Source organism: Erinaceus europaeus, chromosome 18 (assembly GCF_950295315.1).
Source record: "Erinaceus europaeus chromosome 18, mEriEur2.1, whole genome shotgun sequence".
NCBI lineage: Eukaryota > Metazoa > Chordata > Mammalia > Eulipotyphla > Erinaceidae > Erinaceus > Erinaceus europaeus.
Window position 1 is genome coordinate 18,047,470 of NC_080179.1, and position 19,771 is coordinate 18,067,240.

The 19,771-nt window shown below is 42.0% G+C and overlaps 1 protein-coding gene across 1 annotated transcript in view; it reads right to left on the bottom strand.

Annotated features, from left to right (window-relative positions):
• Window positions 1-19,771, bottom strand: part of MAP3K20 (mitogen-activated protein kinase kinase kinase 20) — a 179,505-nt gene that overhangs the window by 25,292 nt on the left and 134,442 nt on the right. Inside the window, exons 13-16 of the mRNA XM_007527210.3 lie at window positions 18,714-18,744; window positions 18,482-18,621; window positions 14,830-14,892; window positions 13,340-13,432 (exon numbers count right to left, since the gene is read on the bottom strand). Of these exons, the coding sequence (XP_007527272.1) occupies window positions 13,340-13,432; window positions 14,830-14,892; window positions 18,482-18,621; window positions 18,714-18,744 (327 nt within the window). The remainder of the gene's footprint in view (window positions 1-13,339; window positions 13,433-14,829; window positions 14,893-18,481; window positions 18,622-18,713; window positions 18,745-19,771) is intronic.

Consider the following 19,771-nt stretch of genomic DNA (forward strand, 5'->3'; position numbering starts at 1 on the left):
TTAAGGGTGGTGGCAACCTGGTTAAAAGCACATACTACAGTGCACAAGGACCTGGATTTAAGCTGCTGGTCCCCACCTGCGGGGGACGAGAGGGGATGTTGGACAGGACTTCACAGGTGGTGAAGCAGGGCTGCAGGTGTTTCTCTGTCTCATTCCCTCTCTATCTCCCCCCTCCCTTCTCAATTTCTCTCTGATTCTATCTAAATAAATCAAATTAAATTAAAGATAACCAGGTTTAAAAATAAAATGTCATTTTTTTTTGGTCCCGGGCAACTCAGAGACAACAACCCCCTTCTGTTTGCTTTCCTACCAATTTGTATTACAAATTAAGATTTTAAAAATCTTTAATTTTTAAAATTCTTTACTTTTTGTACTAAGAGATAGAGAGAGAAAGAGAGAGAAAGACCAGAGTACTACATAGCTCTCGTTTATGGTAGTGTCGGAACCTCAGGCATAAATATCTTTTGCACATAACCATTATGTTGTCTCCTCAGCCCTGAAAATTAAGATCCTAAAAAATCTTGGACCAAGATTACTCAGGACATTTCGGGAGAAAACAGATCCCAATATTAGACTTCCAGATTCCTGCAGCTTACTCTGAAGGTCAACTTTACTTGAAGGTTACAGATATGAACCTTTCTAAATAAATATGCTGTTGAGAAACAATCTGTATAAAATAAAATCACAAATTCTTAAATGCACAGTTCAGTGATTAAATATAAATATGTGTGTATTTACATACACATGTCTATACCAGTGTAATTACTAAAACAAGCAAGATGTTACCATGACCTTAGAGTGTCCTCACACCCTCTTCCAGTTTATGTCCCTACAATAAGAGGCACCTGCTGTTTCAATTTCTAGTACCAACAACTTTGTCTGCTCTAGAACTTTACAAAATTGGAATTCTAGTGTAGGCACTGCCTATGTCTTCTTTTGCTGAGTGTGATGTTTTTGAGACTGATCCCTGTTACTCAGTCTTCAAAATCTTTCCTTGTTACGACACTGTCCCCATTTTATAGGTAAGCAAACTGAGGTGCAGGAGGTGTGGATTAACAGTGAACTCATGCAGCTCTGATGGAACAGTATTTGAAGTCAGGGGCATATACAGTCTAATAATAAAGACTTAAGTTTTAAACATCCCTACCACTATCCCTCTCCCCCCTCCACATATTGTAAAAGTCCTATCACCAGGCAATGCTCAGGATTCTAGTAGTGGTCCCTCTATCTTGAAAAGACCTGGATTGAGGAAATGTTTGAAACGCCTGCTAAAACACAGAGGCTGGAATTAAACTTTTCAAGGCTCAAGAGGGGAAAGAGACAATCTCATCTTCGGCCACTGACTTGCGAAATGTTACGAAGTTGTGCAAGATGAAATAAAAGCACGGCAGAAACGTTTAGTTTAGTCGTGCTGGCATTCAGAAGTAGTAAGATGTTGCAGATTTAGGCCTGCGAAGGCTCCTTGTGCGTACACTGCCATTATCAAGCTCAGCTGCTGAAACCCGCTGTCTTAAAGGCAGGAGAGTGAACCAGCCCGTGATAGCACCTGGGTTATTTATCATTCTGTATAGTCCCACTACACTCTATTTTATCATGCTGCCTTTAAAAGGAAGATAATGCCAGTATGGTTAATTTGCTTCTCTTCTTTATCTATACAGTGTCGTGACCCATTGCGGCTTTGTCCCATGGGATTTATTTTTCAACCAAAAAGAAATCCACAAGAAACTCTCCCTAAAAATTCCATTAATAACCTCTTTCAGTGTGTATAGGTTGCAGGGTCTGGAACTAAGAATGTTTTAATCTCTTCAGCAAAACAATGTCTCATAATGATGTACAGGACTATTGCTGTACTGATGAAGAATCATACATAATTCAGCACCTTTCACTTGGCACCACTGTGATGTCCTCATTAGCCGTGGCTCACAGTGTCTGTCAGATGGTGTCCATGCGAACGCAGGCATTATATTGTCTTTGAGATGTGCAGCTGCTTCCATGACACTGCCAGTATATAAAAACATGACGCCAGTTTGTTTTATTTAGTGCTAAACCTTCCAGTTTGTAAAAACAAGGCTGACACAGAGCCTGACATGAGGCAGTGAAAATAATTAGCTCTCATTTTCTCAGCCTCCTATTTCCTTCTCCCTGCTGTGTTCTCTTTCCACTAAACCACCACATGTCAGTCGAAATGGGAGGCAATTAGTGGGCTCATTTCAGTCCCCACAACTGTGCTGAAAAGAAAGTATTTATGATGGCACAATGAACAGCTGAAAGATTAAATAACATTTGCCTTTTGAAAAGAAAATGACTTCTAGCTAAATGGGCAATTTTTGATTATTCTCAAACAAGCTTAGAGTAGTTGGTTTTTAAAATACAAGAAAGGAAAATGAGTCATTTTTAGGTGAAAGAATCAAATAAAACTTGACACAGTAATGCAAATAACTGATGTTTTATTGCAAAATATGTAAATGCGTTATACCCTTAACAATGGCTTGTGTCTAAGGTCAGGGCAGATTGGTGCCAACTAGACACCAGTGGAGTTAAGGTTGTTATGTTGCCTTTTGGGGGGTTGTTATTTGAGTTATGTATGATAAAAAGGGCTTTTGAGTAATGTTTAAATAAAGTGAAAGAAATCAAGTCAGACAGACTTTCATATGAGGTGTATCATACTTGGCAACCTCAAATGCATCAGATGCTAGCTGACATGTTTAGAAAGAGCTCTTTTCTTTTCTTTCTTTCTTTTTTTTTTTTTTTAATTTTTCATCTTCAAATTGTATTGGAAATTGGAAAGGACTAGATATTCATCTTGGAAAGAAAGAAGAGTAAGTCTTGCTACTGGTTTTTGAATAATTGAGAATTGATTCTATCTCAGACCAGGTTTCTGAACAAACAGAGGAGGGGGCTATTTTATTTAATAACTGCTGGAAAAGATGTTAATACTGGGAAATAAGCTACAAATAAGCTTTACCTAGGACCCTCAAAATTTAAATCTAGTTTATCTATATAAATATATCCTACCTCCAAGATCCTCTCTTACTTCCCATGACTCCAAGAAATATGATTTTAGGTAAAAAGCTGACCTAATGAGTAGACATTGTTTATTCATTGAGCTATTCCTAGCTTGAATCCTATGTCCACGAGTAATATAATTCTCATGCATATTCACTTTTCCAACATAGTGCTGTTAACTTCATTTTCAGTGATCTGTTCCTTTTTATAGCTGATTTTTCTCGAGACCATGGCCTGTCATCATAAAGTCACCAGAATTTTTCAGACAGTTATATATTAAGACATGTACTGAAGTAGTGGAATTTTTATGAGAGAGCTAACTATGGAAGAATTAATAGTTGGAAGAACAGAAGCATTTGGAAGAAGAGAAGGAAAGAATGGAAGAAGAACACAGAAAGTACACTCTAAATAAGGGCTAGTTGATGTTTTCTCAAAAAAAAAAAATGTAGCTATTTTTTTTTATTGCCACCAGGGTTATTTTTGGGGCTCCGTGCTGGCACTATGAACCTACTGCTCCTGGTGGCCATTCCCCCCTTTTTTTTTTCCCTAATTTTTATTGGACAGGATAGAGAAATTGAGAGGGGTAGGGGGAGACAGTGAGGGAGAGAGAAAGTTAGATGCTTGTAGACCTGCTTCACTGCTTGTGAAGTGAAGGGCTTGAACCCAGGATCCTTGCTCGGGTCCTTGCTCTTAGTACTAGGTGCACTTAACTCTATTAATGGGAAAGGAGGGGGAGTGGGAGGGGGAGGGAAAGAGAGAGAGGAGAGAGAGAGGAAGAAGAAGAAGGAGAAGAAGAAGGAGAAGGAGAAGGAGAAGGAGAAGGAGAAGGAGAAGGAGAAGGAGAAGAAGGGGAAGAGTCAGTGTATCCAGGAGACAATGGTGACTGTAAAGATACAGCTAAGCCAACGAACGGATTTGCTGACAACTCTCTTTGGGTTAACTGCAGATATTGCTACAGTTGGACACCAGCTATCACGTGTTTGTGATTATTCAGACTGATGCTTTACCATGTATACTTCCATATTTTAACATGAGTTTGTAGTCTTGGTTAAAGAGACCAAGGCTAATCCCATAGTGTCCTTTTAGGAGCTGATGGCACACATCTCTTCCCAACTGCAAGTTTGGGGATGTCAGATTGCTAAAGTGAAGTTGGTGGCAGTGGGAGTCTTTACACCATGAAATCTGCAAACGCTGCCAGCTGGCACTGTGATCTAGCATGGCATTTCTACACATGACTAGCAACCTGTCAGCAAGCAGGTACTGAGCACGTCTCCTAGCTCCACTCTCATTCTAGAGGCAGCTGTCGGGCTTGTTTGACTAAGTACACGACCACACTCTGCTCTGAAATCAACAGCAAGTCATGCCATCAGATTCTCAACCACATTTGCTTCTTTGTTCTCAATTAAAATGTGTATTTCTTACAGAACCCGGTCACGGCAAGCTTAGAGACTTGGGCACACAGACACAGATGTGATCACACAGCTCCACTACCCCCAGTCTCACTCCCGCCCCCAAAGGTGCTATTTTTTCCCCTTTTGTTGCCCTTGTTGTTTATCGTTGTTATTATTATTGCTGTCATTGTTAGATAGGACAGACAGAAATCAAGAGAGGAGGGGAAGACAGAGAGGGGGAAAAGAAAGATAGACACCTGCAGATCTGCTTCACCACCTGTGAAGTGACTCCCCTGCAGGTGGGGAGCCGGGGGCTCGAATCGGGATCCTTACGCCGGACCTTGTGCTTTGCGCCACCTGCGCTTAACCCACTGTGCCTGCGCTGCCTGCCCCCCTGAATTCTTAATAAACACAAGAGACACTAAAGTGAAGTAAGGAGCTGCTCTGAAATTTACAAAAGGTGTTGGCTTTTCACTTCCTTACAAAATCCTTTTCTTTGTGCCCTGTTATTTTTTTTCAGGTTTATCTATCCACTTGTAGAAATTACACAATGGTGGGGGGAAGCCCAATTTGATAGCTTTTGGTATTTATAGTGCACTGAGAAAGGTCCTGGAGATTCAATTAAGTTTATGAAATGAAACATTTTATAAGCAATCTAATAAAGACCTAAAAGCACTACTGGGAAGTATTTAAAAAAAAAAGGAAAGAAAGAAAATAAAGCTGTTTTTAACTTATAGAGGAAAACATCCTAGCAGTAGAATGAGGCACTGAGCTTCTTTGGTGGGAAGAGAGGCAGGGCAGGCAAAGGGGAGGAGGGTGAGGATGGAGAAGGCCTTCTCTCCTGGCAGGGTGGTTAGTCATGCTTCCAATTTTGTTCTGATATTTACTTCCTGACTGGCTTGTCCCTTCAGAACACCTCTTGAGAGGTCACCTGAAATGAAGCCTGTCTCACTGAACGGTCTGCTGTCGGGGAACAGGGTGCTTGGGGTAGAGGGGGGTGGTCTCCACTCCCTCTCCCATGTCAGTCTCCTCTCTCCAGCAGATGGTCAATGTAGATTGACAGGGGTCAGTGTCAATCAAGTTCCCTTTACTCACTGGGGAGAGGAAAAAGTAGAAGACACAGGCGGGCTGGCATGTAGCTAGCTCACCCACTGAACACATACTTTACCAAGGGGGAAGGCCTGCTGGGTTCAAGCCCCAAGCGCACATGGGAGCACAATGCATGGCATCAAGGGAGCTTCATGAATGGTTGGAGCAGTGCTGTGGTATCGCTCCTTCCCTCCCTGTCACTATCTGGAATTAAAAGGCAAAGGGCAAAAATCTGTGGCCCGCCAGCACTCATGAGAATGAGAAACTCATGAAGAGCTCCTTCCTAATTCTGCTTCGAAATTAATTTTTTAAAAGATTTTATTTATTTATTAATGAGAAACATAGGAAGAGAGAAAGAGCCAGACATCACTCTGGTACATGTGCTGCCAGGGATTGAACTCAGGACCTCATGCTTGAGAGTTTGATGCTTTATCCACTGCGCCACCTCCCAAACCATGATCTTTTTTTGTTTTGTTTTTTTAAACGTGGTGCCAGGGAATGCACCCAGAGCCAGACGAAGCGTGTTTCCTAGCCACTGCTGGGCCACTGTCTATGTTTTGAATTTTCATGACACAAAACCTTGAAAAGGTCTTGGCAAGAAAAAGCCTGGGCAATTTGACAGGGTATCTTCTGGTAATTTAAGAATCAACATTCCTGACCAGTGAGTCTATAAGCGAGATAATATAATAACAGACTGTCTACAGCTGGGCATTTCAATAAAGAACAGTGACCACACTGGGGAAGGGTTGCCTGGAGCTGCTGGAAGCCCCTTTGCTTTTGTGCCAAGTAAAAGGTCTTCGATTGTAGAGTACAAGGCAATTTCTACATGCAACAAGAAAGAGATAGTTTACTAGTAACCAATAAAGCTTTCCCGTTATATAATTATCAGCACACCTTTGCAGGGGGAGGGAAAGACCATGCTACTTCTCAAACGCCATGCAAGCCTTTTCTTTTCTTTTTCTTTTTTGCCTCCAGGGTTATTGCTGGTGCTCAGTCCCAGCACTGCAAATTCACTGGCAGCTATTTTTTTCCATTTTGGTGTTGTTGTTGGATAGGACAGAGAGGAATTGAGAGGGGAGGGGAAGGTAGTGAGGGAGAGGGAAAGATAGACACCTGCAGACCTGCTTGGCCGCTTATGAAGCAACCTCCCTGCAGGTGGGGAGGCGGGGGCTCCAACCAGGATCCTTGTGTGAGTTCCTGCACTATGTGCACTTAATCCGATGCACTACTACCTGGCCCCCAAACACCGTGCAATTTGGGCCTCTGGATTGGATCCATGAGGCAAAGATCCTAGCTGAGGAACTTGACCTCGTTCCTTCTCTGGCTTCTCCTGTGATGATAAGATACTGCTCTCTGTGATGAGGGTTCTAAGAACTGCTGAAATGTGTACAAGGAGATCACCTTGCAGAGTATGTGCTTTGCTGTGCACAAGGCCCCATGGGGGCTCCGTGGATGGTACAATGGCGCTGTTCTCCTGTTCTCTTTCTTAAAAAGAAAAAAGAAAAAAATTGGGCTCAAAAGGCTGCTCAGTGACATCACACATGTATGAAGCCTTGAGCTCACTTCTCAGTGCCTCATAGAAAAGTTACATGCGGTGGTCCAGGAGGTGGCGCAGTGGATAAGGCATTGGACTCTCAGGCATGAGGTTCTGAGTTCAATCCCTGGCAGCCCATGTACCAGAGTGATGTACTGGTTCTCTCTCTCTCCTATCATTTTTCACAAATAAATAAATAAAATCTTTTTTTTAAAAAAGTTACATGAGAAAAGCGATTTCAAAGCACTTACCACATCAACACAGGTAAGAAATAATATTAGCCATAAATAATATTTAAAAAAAAGAAAGAAATTGCCAAGGCAGGGTCGGGTGGTGACACAGATGGTTACAATGTGCAAGGACCCGGGTTCAAGCCCCCAGTACACACCAGCAGGAAAAAGCTTTGTGAGTGATGAAGCAGTGCTGCAGGTGTCTCTCTCTCCCTATCACCCCCTTCTCTCTCAATTTCTGGTTGTTTCTATCCAATAAATAAAGATAAGACAAAAATTTATTTAAGGGGGTCAGGCAGTAGCGCAGCGGGTTAAGCACACGTGGTGCGAGCGCAAGGACCAGTATAAGGATCCTGGTTCAAGTCCCCGGCTCCCCACCTACAGGGGGTCGCTTCACAGGTGGTGAAGCAGGTCTGCAGTTTTCTGTCTTTCTCTCCCCCTCTCTGTCTTCCCCTTCTCTCTCCATTTCTCTCTGTCCTATCCAACAACGATGACAACAATAACAATAACTACAACAACAATAAAACAACAAGGGCAACAAAAGAGGGGTAGAAAAGCAAGCAAACAAACAAAAAAATTATTTAAAAGAAAAGGAAAGAAACTGCCGAGGGCTGTGCTACCCAAATAGGTGGAACAACAAAGATGAAGATCATAGTTAAGGTGTCACACAGTGGCGCCTGACCCTTGTAGAGGACACAGGCATTCAAATAGGAGTAGGTGCCCTAGTTAGTGTGCATTAACTTTACTCCTGTAATGTAATCCATATAATTGTGACATGAATAATAATAATAAAAAAACCAAGGAATTTAATTTGAATTCTTGGCACAAAAGATTGACAGGGCTTATGATGAAAACCTTTTGCTTCTAGGAGTATTTGTAAAGTATTTGGAGCTGGTACATGTTTGATATTTTGTCATATTACTGAAATGACAAAAGTTTTTTTCTTTCTTTTTAAAAAATATATTTATTTATTTACTCCCTTTTGTTGCCCTGGTTGTTTTCTTGTTGTAGTTATTGTTGTTGTTATTGATGTCGTTGTTGTTGGATAGGACACAGAGAAATGGAGAGTAGGGGAAGACAGAGAGGGAGAGAGAAAGATAGATACCTGCAGACCTGCTTCACCGCCTGTGAAGTGACTCCCCTGCAGGTGGGGAGCCGGGAGCTTGAACTGGATCCTTACGCCGGTCCTTGCACTTTGAGCCACATGCACTTAGCCTTCTGCGCTACCACACACTCCCAATGACAAAACAGTTTTAAGTGGTAGCTAGCTGGTGGTCCTTCACGGGTACGACAGGAAAATGTATCATGAAGCCTTATTTATGACAGAGTCCCTGCATATATTAGTCCCAATGACTGCCATTAGAACACATCTTTCATTTCACTTGTAAAAGGAAAGGTGAAATGGTCAGGCGAATCTCCCTGATAGGGCAATCTCAGGTTTGATGGGAACTTCCACAGCTCCAGTGCTTTCTTCTAACACATTCTAGTTACTGAGATGATGGTATAGGCTTGTTTTTCCATAAATATGAGTTTATAATTAGTATTTTAAGTTAATTGGGATTTTAAGGATGATTTTTATCCTCATGGGTTCTACTCCTGCTTTGGGTCAAGGTAACAATGCCCTTATGGGGAGTTTTAATTTCAAGGACATTTGGAGGAGATATTCACCATGGTGTGGTCTGTGAAGGTATAACTAGGTAATTTAGAAGTAGCCACTCACTATTTTATCCTAGGGTTATTATTATTTATTTTTACTTTATTTTTTTGCCTCCTGGGTTATCACTGGGGCTCGGAGCCTGCACTACAAATCCACTGCTCCTGGAGGCCATTTTTTCCCTTTTGTTGACCTTGTTGTTTATTGTTGTTGTGATTACTGTTGTTATTGCTGTCATTGTTGGATAGGACAGAGAGAAATTGAGAGAAGTGGGAAAGACAGAGAGGGGGCGAGAAAGACAGACATCTGCAGACCTGCTTCACCACTTGTGAAGTGACCCCCCCCCCCCCAGGTGGGGAACCAGGCGCTCTAACTGGGATCCTTATGCTGGTCTTGCGCTTTGTGCCATGTGTGCTTAACCCGCTGCGCCACCGCCTGGCCCTAGGCTTATTTTATGAAAGGTCACACATGGCTCAACTATCTTGGGTCAGGGATAAGAACTGGTACGTTTGATATAAAGGTGACAATAAAGATGTGATTTCTTTCTTTCTTTCTTTCTTTCTTTCTTTTTTTTTTTTGAGTGGCTTTCCTTTTTTATTTTAGGCAATTATCAGTAAAAAAAAAATGACACAACATTTTTGAAAAGATACAAATTTTAACGATAGATAGTTTTGCTTAATGTTTCACTATCTTCAAGTAAGCTGTTCATCCAATACATTACAAATGTGATTCTAGTTGGTGGCCCACCAGGTTAAGCACACATAGTGCAAAGTTCAAGGATGGCACAAGGATCCCAGCTTGAGCCCCTGGCTCTCCACTTACAGGGAGGTTGTTACACAGGCAGTGAAGCAGGTCTGCAGGTGTCTATCTTTCTTTCCTTCCCCCCTCTCTATCTTCCCCTCCTCTCTCAATTTCTCTCTGACCTATCCAACAACAAAAACAAAAACAAAAAAAACAAAAAAAAAAAGGGAAAATTTGCTGCCAGGAGCATTTGTAGTGCAGGCACCAAGCCCCAGTGATAACCTTGGAGGGAAAAAACAAAATGTGATTCAAATCACAAGCAAAAGATGTGATTTCTAGTCTCAGCTTCTCTCTGCCTCACCTGAAGCTAGTGACTCACTTTCTCTTGTTTCCTAATCAGAGATGACAACATTACACCTCATGTATTTCACAGAAATGCCAAGGGAATAAATGGTGTAACACTTATGAAGTAACTCAAAACTCGTTAGAAAGAAACACTTAGTGGGGAGGGGGGGAGGTCGGGCGGTAGTTGCAGCAGGTTAAGCACACAGAGTGCGAAGCACAAGGACCAGTGTAATGATCCCGGTTTGAGCCCCTGGCTCCCCACCTGCAGGGGAGTTGCTTCACAAGCGGTGAAGCAGGTCTACAGGTGTCTGTCTTTCTCTCCGCCTCTCTGTCTTCCCTTCCTCTCTCCATTTCTCTCTGTCCTATCCAACAACAACGACATCAATGAAAAGAATAATAATAACCACAACAACAATAAAACAAGGGCAACAAAAGGGAAGAAAAAATAGCCTCTAGGAGCAGTGGATTCCTGGTGCAGGCACTGAGCCCCAGAAATAACCCTGGAGGCAAATACACACACACACACACACACACACACACACACACACTGACTGGGGAGGTGACTCATGCAAGCTTTGCATGCATGAGACCCTGGGTTTGATTCCTGGGTGCTCTGATATCTCTCTTCTTGTCTCAAAAAACTATGCATAGTATAAGCTTTAAACATTATACTTAAACTTTTAAAAAAATTATCTTCATTTATTTATTGGATAGAGACAGCTAGAAATCAAGAGGGAAGGGGGTGGTAGGGAGAAAGCCAGAGAGAAACCTGCAGCCAGCACTGCTTCACTATTTGCAAAGCTGAGGACCAGGGGCTCAAACCCAGGTCCTGAGGAGTGTAACATGTGGGCTCAACCAGGTGCACCACCACCTGGCCCCCTTTTTTGGAGCACTGTTCAGCTCCAGTTTATGGTGGTGCAGGGGACTGAACCTGGGACTCTGGCGCCTCAGGCATGAGAGTCTCTTAGCATAACCATTATGCTCTGTCTCAGTATCCTTGGTCCCCATGTACTTCCCTGGTGTCACCTCCTTTGTCACCTGGTTGCCTCACCTGCCCGAGAACAGGTCTCTCCCACTCAAACCTGAACCCTTTTAAATGCCTCCTCCTCAGTGCTTCTGAGAAATCTTCAATTCCATTATTGTGATTTTTTTTTAAAAAAATAAAAATCAGTATTTTCTCTTTACCTCATGAGAGAGACCAGAGCACTGCTCTACTCTGGCATGAGCAGTGCCAAGGAACAGAACGAGGTTCTTACGTATGCAAGTCCTCTACTCTAGCTGTTGCGCCACCTTCCTGACTGCAATTTATTTATTTATTTTAATTATTCATACTTCTCTGAATTTGTGCTAACATACCATGCCCCAAGCAATTTTCCACCATAGTCCACTGGAACCCCAAGAGATTTCCTGAGCCATAAATCTGATACTATCTAATTAATTTATTTATTTATTTATTAGAGAGAAATTTTCATTTTTAAAAATGATGTATAAAGCTTTACCTTTTAAAATAAAATTTTAATTCAAGTGTGTAAACAAAAAAAGAAATTGAGAGGGGAGGGGGAAATAGAGAAAGAGACAGAGAGATACCTGCAGCCCTGCTTCACCACTCGTGAAGCTTTCCCCCTGCAGGTGGGGACCAGGGACTTGAACCTGGGTCTTTGTACACTATAATGTGCACCACCGCCTGGCCCCTAAGTCTGATGCTATCTAATCACTGCTTACAATTCTTCACTTAGCATGTAAGATAGCTTTCCTTCTGAGCTGCTTCCACCCTAACTCTCCACACACTACATACTTGCTTTGTGCAGAGGCTTCCCAGAACAATGATGCCTGCATATTCCATTCACCGTTAGATGAACTTTAGAATGCCCGCAGCTATAGAATCTCAGGGTATAAAAGTTGATAGGTGGAGGAGAGAGAACACATTTTCCTGCCCCCTCTAAATTACTACTTCCAACAACAGGAATGATTAGACAGTGACTCATTTACAGAGGAAGAAGAAAAATATGCATGGACAAAAAAAGTGGAAATCAGAGAAGTTTTCATTCAATCAAGTTCTATGGCCAAAAAAGGGAAGTACATATTCCCATTCAGCAAGCAACAGTACATCAAGATATTGTCAGTTTCCTAGAAAGAACATTCCTTCAAAACAATTCCCAGTCATTTCCAAGTACTGTTCCTAAGAAATGTCTGGGGTCCATGTGATTTTACTCGTGAGGGGCCAGTGGGCCATCTGACCCTACACAGTTCTGCGGGGCAACTAGTTGAAGAGTGTGAAGAGTTGCTTACAAAGCGTCTGGGCTGCCTTAAGGGAAAGATGTAAACAGAGTTGAATTCGGGGGTCAGAGAAGCCTGTGCTCTAATTCTAATTCTCCTACCTGCTGGCCACATAACACTTGGACAAGTTATTTAACAGTTTTGAGCCCCAGTGTTCTCATTTGTTAAATGGGTGAAAAGAATAGCATCCAAAACTTTGCACTGTACACTGAGGACACACAGGTGGTCAAAATTATTACAAACTAAATCCCAGTTCACATATCACCTAGACCAACTTTTTTTTACACTTCAAAACATAATTTGAGTCAGGCGGTAGCCCAGCAGGTTAAGCACAGGTGGTGCAAAGCGAAGGACTGGTGTAAGGATCCTGGTTCGAGCCTCTGGCACCCTATCTGCAGGGGAGTCGCTTCACAGGCAGTGAAGCAGGTCTGCAGGTGTCTATCTTTCTCTCCCCCTCTCTGTCTTCCCCTCCTCTCTCGAGTTTTCTCTGTCCTATCCAACAACAACAACAGCAATAACAACAACGATGATAAACAACAAGGGCAAAAAAGGGAAAAATAAATAAAGTTAAAAAAAACATAAAGTGGAAGTTGACTGAACAAATGTTGGTTGAAAAGTCCGGTGTCAGTTTGGAACTGACAATTTAAATTTCCATATAGCCTGCCAGATCTACATTCTGTATTGTTTCACTTTAGACATGAACCCCTTAAGAAACAGGACCCCTCAAGAACCAGGAATCAGGAAGCCTTAATGCCAAGCAGCATAAACAATCATTCAGGAGTTCACCACCTTGCCCCTGGCCATACTTAACTGTTTGTTTCCTTGGGGGTCTGAGAACTCTCACACAGGACTCTTCAGCTGAGAGAGTTCGATTCCTAGATTGGATTACACAGGCAGTTGGCAGCCCTTCAATTTATCTCTATTTTATAAAGTCTACAAATTTACTCAGAATTGAGTTAGCAGTTGTTGGTAGTGGTGATGGCGGCGGGGTGTGTAATAAGCCCTAGATTTCTAGGAGAGGAAAAAGAGAACTACATTGAAAGTGATCCAAGGGATTAAAAATTTGATTCACCTGTGGGCCAGTTCCTGGTTTCAAATGAAAACCGAAAACAAGTTCAAGGTTCACAATTTTTTCCTCATTTTCTTCAGGTTCACCTACCGAGTCCTAAAACAGAAAACCAAGGACTATCATTTGTGCATTGACCTCTCAGCATCTTGCATTTGTTTTCTACTTTAATGTATTGCTTAAGTTTTGTTTATTTTGGATTACACTGAAAACTTTTTTTTTTCCTGTTCTATTTTTTTTATCTGATGGGATAAGGAGGAATTGAGAGAGGAGGGGGAAGACTAGAGAAAGAGAAAGAGAGACACCAATAGCACCGTTTTATGACTCGTGAAGCTTCCTATCCTACAGTGAGGGGCAGGGGTTTGAACCTGAGTCTCTGTGCATGGTAATTGGTGTCTTCAACTGCATGGATGCACTACTACCCCTCCCCAAATTAAGATGATTTAAAGTAGGAGAATAAGCCTTAAAGAACTTTGCAGTGATGTGTCTGCTGTAGTCCAAGTGGAATGGCACTGTCTTACATTTTTTTTTACCATGCACATGGCGTTTTTCAGTTTTACTCTTGAAGCACACCTAACACCTGGAGCTGCACTGTGAGCTTTCACCTTGAGAGTTCCAAACACTCAGATATCTTGATTGACAGGCCGTCCCCAAATAGAGTTGGTGCATTCCTAGGGCACATGTGGGTGCAGGATCACACAGAGAAACAAAATGAACTTTCAGGCCTTAAAGGTGGAAAATCATACTGGCTCGTGAGTGAGAATCATTCTGGGTATTAACTGCAGGTGTCTACTAGTTTTATAAAGAATTAAACCACATACCTTCAGGCTGTATAAAAATACAATGTTAAAGGGCCCTGGAGATAGCTCAGCCTGTTAGAATACCAACTTGATTGCCTGAGGGCCCAGAGGTTCCAGGTTCAATCCCTGGCAACACCTTATGCCAGTGATCTTGACCTCTTTCTTTCTCTCCCTTTATTATTCTTTCTCTCAATAAATACATACACATTAAAATAATATTAGATATGCTAATATGTGGCCCATACAATAACGTCTCCCCAATGCAAATGGCAATTATAGTTCTGGTGTGTGGATTCCTGCAGTGACTTACCTGTTGGACAAAGGTCCCCCCCCCCACACACACACACAGCCAGGTAGGAGGCCAAAGGGCTTCACTTGCAGACTTAGCATTTGTCTTCCCTTGGCCACTAAGGTGACATGTGTTGTTCTTATCATGACTGTGCTGTTAATATTTTAACTTGCAGGGAGCATAGGTGTTCTGTTTGTGTGTATCTTAAGTGCCACTCAATGGGCCTTTTGTTGGATAGGCAGGATTCAATTTCACTTCAAATAATCATTTCTGAACTTTGTAGATCTAAGTGTGGAAGTGGCAGGTGCACGTGGCAATAAAAGTAGTGTATTTTCAGCAAGGAAAAAAATCTTTTTCAAAAAATTTTTATTTATAAAACGGAAATACTGAGTAAGGAAAAATCTTACCTTAGTTAGTGGTGGGAAGTGAAACAAGTTTAGGTAATCATGGGTTAATTTCTCAATGGCGGACTGTAAATTAAAAACAAACATGGTTTTATTAATACTCTGATAATGCCAAACAATTATTAAAAATCACTGGGCACATATAAAAAATTCTCTTTTTTAATATTAAGTAATCTGAAATAACTTTTTTATTACTCATGACTTAATATTGACCTATAAAAGTATATGACTTTGGGGGTATAATTCCACTTTAACATGTATACGTGCAGTTCATCACACTACTGCCAATGTTCTTGTCTCTACCCCCCCCCATTACCACCAGTCTTTATTGGGCTCTGTCTGTAGCTCATAAAAATATCTTGGAGGGAGTCAGGCGATAGCACAGCAGGTTAAGCGCAGGTGGCGCAAAGCGCAAGGACTGGATTAAGAACCTGGTTGGAGCCCCCAGCTCCCCACCTGCAGGGGAGTCGCTTCAGAAGCGGTGAAGCAGGTCTGCAGGTGTCTCTCTTTCTCTCCCCCTCTCTGGCTTCCCCTCCTCTCTCCATTTCTCTCTGTCCTATCCAACAACAATGACAGCAGTTAACAACAACAATAAACAACAAGGACAACAAAAGGGAAGAAATAATAAATATTTAAAAAAATATATCTTGGAGACATCTGTGACCTTGGGAGAACTACTGCGGTTTCCAGCGGAGGAATGGAGACACAGAACTCTCATGGTGGGACTGGTGTGGAATTGTATCCTTGTTATCTTGTAATTTTGTAAATCAATGTCAAATCACCAATACAAGTTAAAATAAATAAATTAAATTAAACAAATTAATTAAAATAAATAAAAGAAGTGAGAGATGGAAAGAGAGGATAGGCACCTGCATAACTACTCCACTGCTTATGAAGCTTCCACCTTGCAGGTGGGGACTAGGGGCTGGAAACCAGACCCTCACTAACCATAAAGTATGGGCAACCCTTATGGGAATTTTAAAAAAAAATTTCTTTCATGATGGTAAAACAGCAGACTTGAATAGTATCCTGGTTTTCCTGGTGTACATGCCAGGTTTGAGCCCTGTCCCCAGTGCACTGAAGGTGGTGTGGTCTCTTTCTCTCTCTTTCTATGTCTGCCAAAGTAGTGAAGTTCCAGATATTATAAAAATTAATTGATCAAAAAAATTTTTGGTTAATATATATATGTGTGTATGTGTGTCTTTGAGATGCTAATATTCAACATCTATTGAGAACAGACCCAATTATAATATAGTGTTTCAAGTATTGTAGGGGTGACACGTCCAGCGGAGAAGCAATTATAGAAACCAGACCTTCCACATTCTGCATCCCCTAATGATCCTGGGTCCATGATCCCAGAGGGATAAAGAACAGGAAAGCTTTCAAGGGAGGGGATGGGATACAGGACTCTGGTGGTGGGAGTTGTACCCCTCTTATCCTACGATCTTGTAGATCATTATTAAATCAATTTAAAAGAAAAGTATTGTAGGGCAAGAGAGAAAGAGAGAGAATCATGATTGTTCAATTTAGGGCTTTTCTATGGGTGTGTGTCCAACACTGCCTCCCATTGCCTTCCCTTTCCCCCCCACCAAGCACAACAAATTCTTAGAGGACAACTGCAATTATGATTTTAAAATCACACTTTAGGGAGTCGGGCAGTAGCGCAGTGGGTTAAGCACACGTGGAGCGAAGCACAAGGATGGGTGTAAAGATCTGGGTTCGAGCCCCCGGCTCCCCACCTGCAGGGGAGTCGCTTCACAGGCGGTGAAGCAGGTCTGCAGGTGTCTATCTTTCTCTCCTCCTCTCTGTCTCCCTCTCCTCTCTCCATTTCTCTCTGTCCTAACAAAGACAACACCAATAACAACAACAATAATAACTACAACAATAAAAAGTAACAAGGGCAATAAAAGGGAAAATAAATAAATATAAAAAATTTTAAATCGCACTTGATTATGATTTAATCATAAATGATATTTTATCTTGAAATCATCTTTTACTATGAAATTATGATTTTAAGATCATTAGGTATAATCCAGTTTTTCTGTGAACTAAACATACCACATGGAGAGGAGAAAAAGTGCCAATGTGAGAAAAAATTAGATGCACTTTTAAAAAGTGAAATGAGGGGGCTGGGCAGTAGAGCAGCAGGTTAAGCGCACATGGCGCAAAGCACAAGGACCAGGATCTAACTTTTGTCTGGCAGATACCTTCCAACTACAAAGGCCAAGATATCATCTACACAGAGCTGAGGGTCTGTAAGATGGTTCTATAGCTGAATCTGTGGTCTGTGGAATGGAAGAGGATGATTCTGTTTGGCTCTTGGTGGGAATAGCCCTACAGTAGCCAGTCTTAGCAGCTTCTATGCAGCTACCAGCGGAACAATAGCTGATATGTCGGTAGATCCTTTGTGAAGATGGAGAGTCTTAAAAAGAAATCTGCATTTCTTAGATTTCCTTCTTTATTCACTTTCTTCTCTTTTTAAAAAAAATATTTAAAAAATATTTATTCTCTTTTGTTGCCCTTGTTATTTTATTGTTGTAGTTAGTATTGTTGTTATTGATGTAGTTGTTGGATAGGACAGAGAGAAATGGAGAGAGGAGGGGAAGACAGAGAGGGGGAGAGAAAGACAGACACCTGCAGACCTGCTTCACCGCCTGTGAAGCGACTCCCCTGCAGGTGGGGGCCGGGGGCTTGAACCGGGATCCTCCCGCCGGTCCCTGCGCTCTGTCACTTTCTTCTTTTTCTAATCTCTGTACATTGCTTTATCCAACCACACTGGAGTTTTGGACACTTGATTTTATCCTAAGATTGCTCTGGAAAAGCCCTCTGATAATAACACTGTTAACAAAGATGTCAGCAATTCTTACTTGGTTTAAGTAACTGAAAAATAAAACACCATCAAAAACCCCTGGTCTAGTTGCTAAAAACTATGAAAAAAACAAAGCAGGTAACAATACCAATAACAACACAACAAAAAAAGAGGCATAAACCTTCAAACTGTTGGAGCCTAAGACTTTGAGGGGAAATGGTAGGCTTTCCTGAGAAATGAGGGATTGAAATTCACATTTCAATCTGTTCCAGGTCAAAATTACTCAACACCTCCAGGGTTTTAGTTATCACAGTAGCTTATGCCACATGCTGGCCATCAAGGCTCTGGAGTCCTCCAATGGCTTTCTGGAGTCACCTCTTCTGAGTAGGGTGGCAATTCTTTAAGAGCCACGCTGATGTATTTCCAGATGCTCTGACACACTGAATTGTGTCTCATACCAAGACCTGTCTCTGGCACTACCTACCCCTGCACCACCTCACCTGGTTTTCACCTGCTTGTTCTTCAGCTCTCATCTGCTTTGTGACTCCCACCCTACTTCTTATAGCTGCTATTTGACCATCTTTACAACATCACTATCTGACTTCTCCACCAGAGACTTCTGGTGGCATGGGCTTGTAACCAGGTGGTTTCAGCTGTGCCATCCACTAACCCTCTAGTTGCTAGACTATGAGGAGGGAGTAGAAGTTGTAAGATACAGAAATTCAGTCCAACAACAAGCAAAACAGACTAATTTTAGTCCCCAGTCTCTTATCACTGCACAGGATCTGCTCCCCAGGAAATGCTTAGTAAGAGGTGTTGAGTGAATGGCCTCCCTTTTCCAGGTACCTTCAGGTGGATGATGTGTCCTCTGGAGACGATGCCCATGTCTTTAAAGTCTTCTTCCTCCAGAAGTAGCAGTCGCTTTCCTGTGATGTTGTTTTCCTTAAACAAGCTTGCATAGACACTCATCTCCACGGAAGAGTCACCTGGAGGGATTTGAGGCAGAATGAAATTAGATGAAATCGTGCCCAAAGCAAAGTTAACTCCATGAATTAAGAAGGTAAGTTATTCCACTTGCCTTTTGTGACGAGCTGCTGAACCCAAAAATACTGTGAAAGAAAGGACATACAAAGTTTTGAAGATACATTCAAGGCCAGCAGTCAGACCTAACAGCAGAGCACACAGCTTTTGGCACACTAAAGTAGTGACAATTCTTGGCTCAACCACAAAAGTAAAATGGAAGCTTGTATGGTTACAGTTTTGGAACTCTAAGCAAACTGGAACTATCATTCCCTCTAGGGATTTTAGATACTTGGTGAACTGTTGGCTTTCATCCTTATTTGGGAGACATTAAATTTTTTTCAAGAAGACACTTGTTTATCATTTTTTTTTCTATTTAGGTTCCTGCAGATTTATGGGATAGAGAGGGGCCACAAGTGAATTATTTCAGTAACAGGAGCCACATAGTAAGAGGAAAAGAGGTGAGGAGGATGTGTCCTCTGTTTTTGGACTGGCCCCCAAGCAGTTAGGTAGCCCAAGACAAGTCAAAACACAGAGCTTCCCAAGTAGAATGAGGTTGGACCCAATGGCTCTCAGACCTAGAGTTTCTCTTGGTACAGGTTTGTGGGTGCTTTTCACATTACCCAGGCAAAGGGAGCTAGAAAGGAGGTCAAACCCAGTCCTCACAATTCTCTGAGGAGCCCTTGACCCTGGAATTTTATTTAGATGGCTTAAAAACCCTCCGCCTTAGAGCAAAGACTAAAAATAGCTATTAGAACTCAGTGCCTTTAAAAAGTTTCTTCTCAAATGAGATGGGCCAACTTTGCAGCTGGGGATAAAGGGATTACATCCAGGCCTGCGAATAAAGGAGATCCTAAGGCTTCTTTCCTTATTAAGCAGGGTTGGCAGGAAATTTAGATCACCAGGGTGCAGTGAATGGAAAGAAGTGGAGGCAACTAGTGCCAAGTTTCCTCTCCTTGTAGAAGCCAGGGAGGTTAGCTTATGTTGAAAGCAATTCTCCTTCAACAGAATACAAAGGGCAGGGAGAAAATGTTCCAGTCTAGAAACCAGGTTGAGTTACGTATTCACACCTTTCCAAGAGTTTCTCCCAGTAAGTTTATGCCTAGGGGTTGCTGG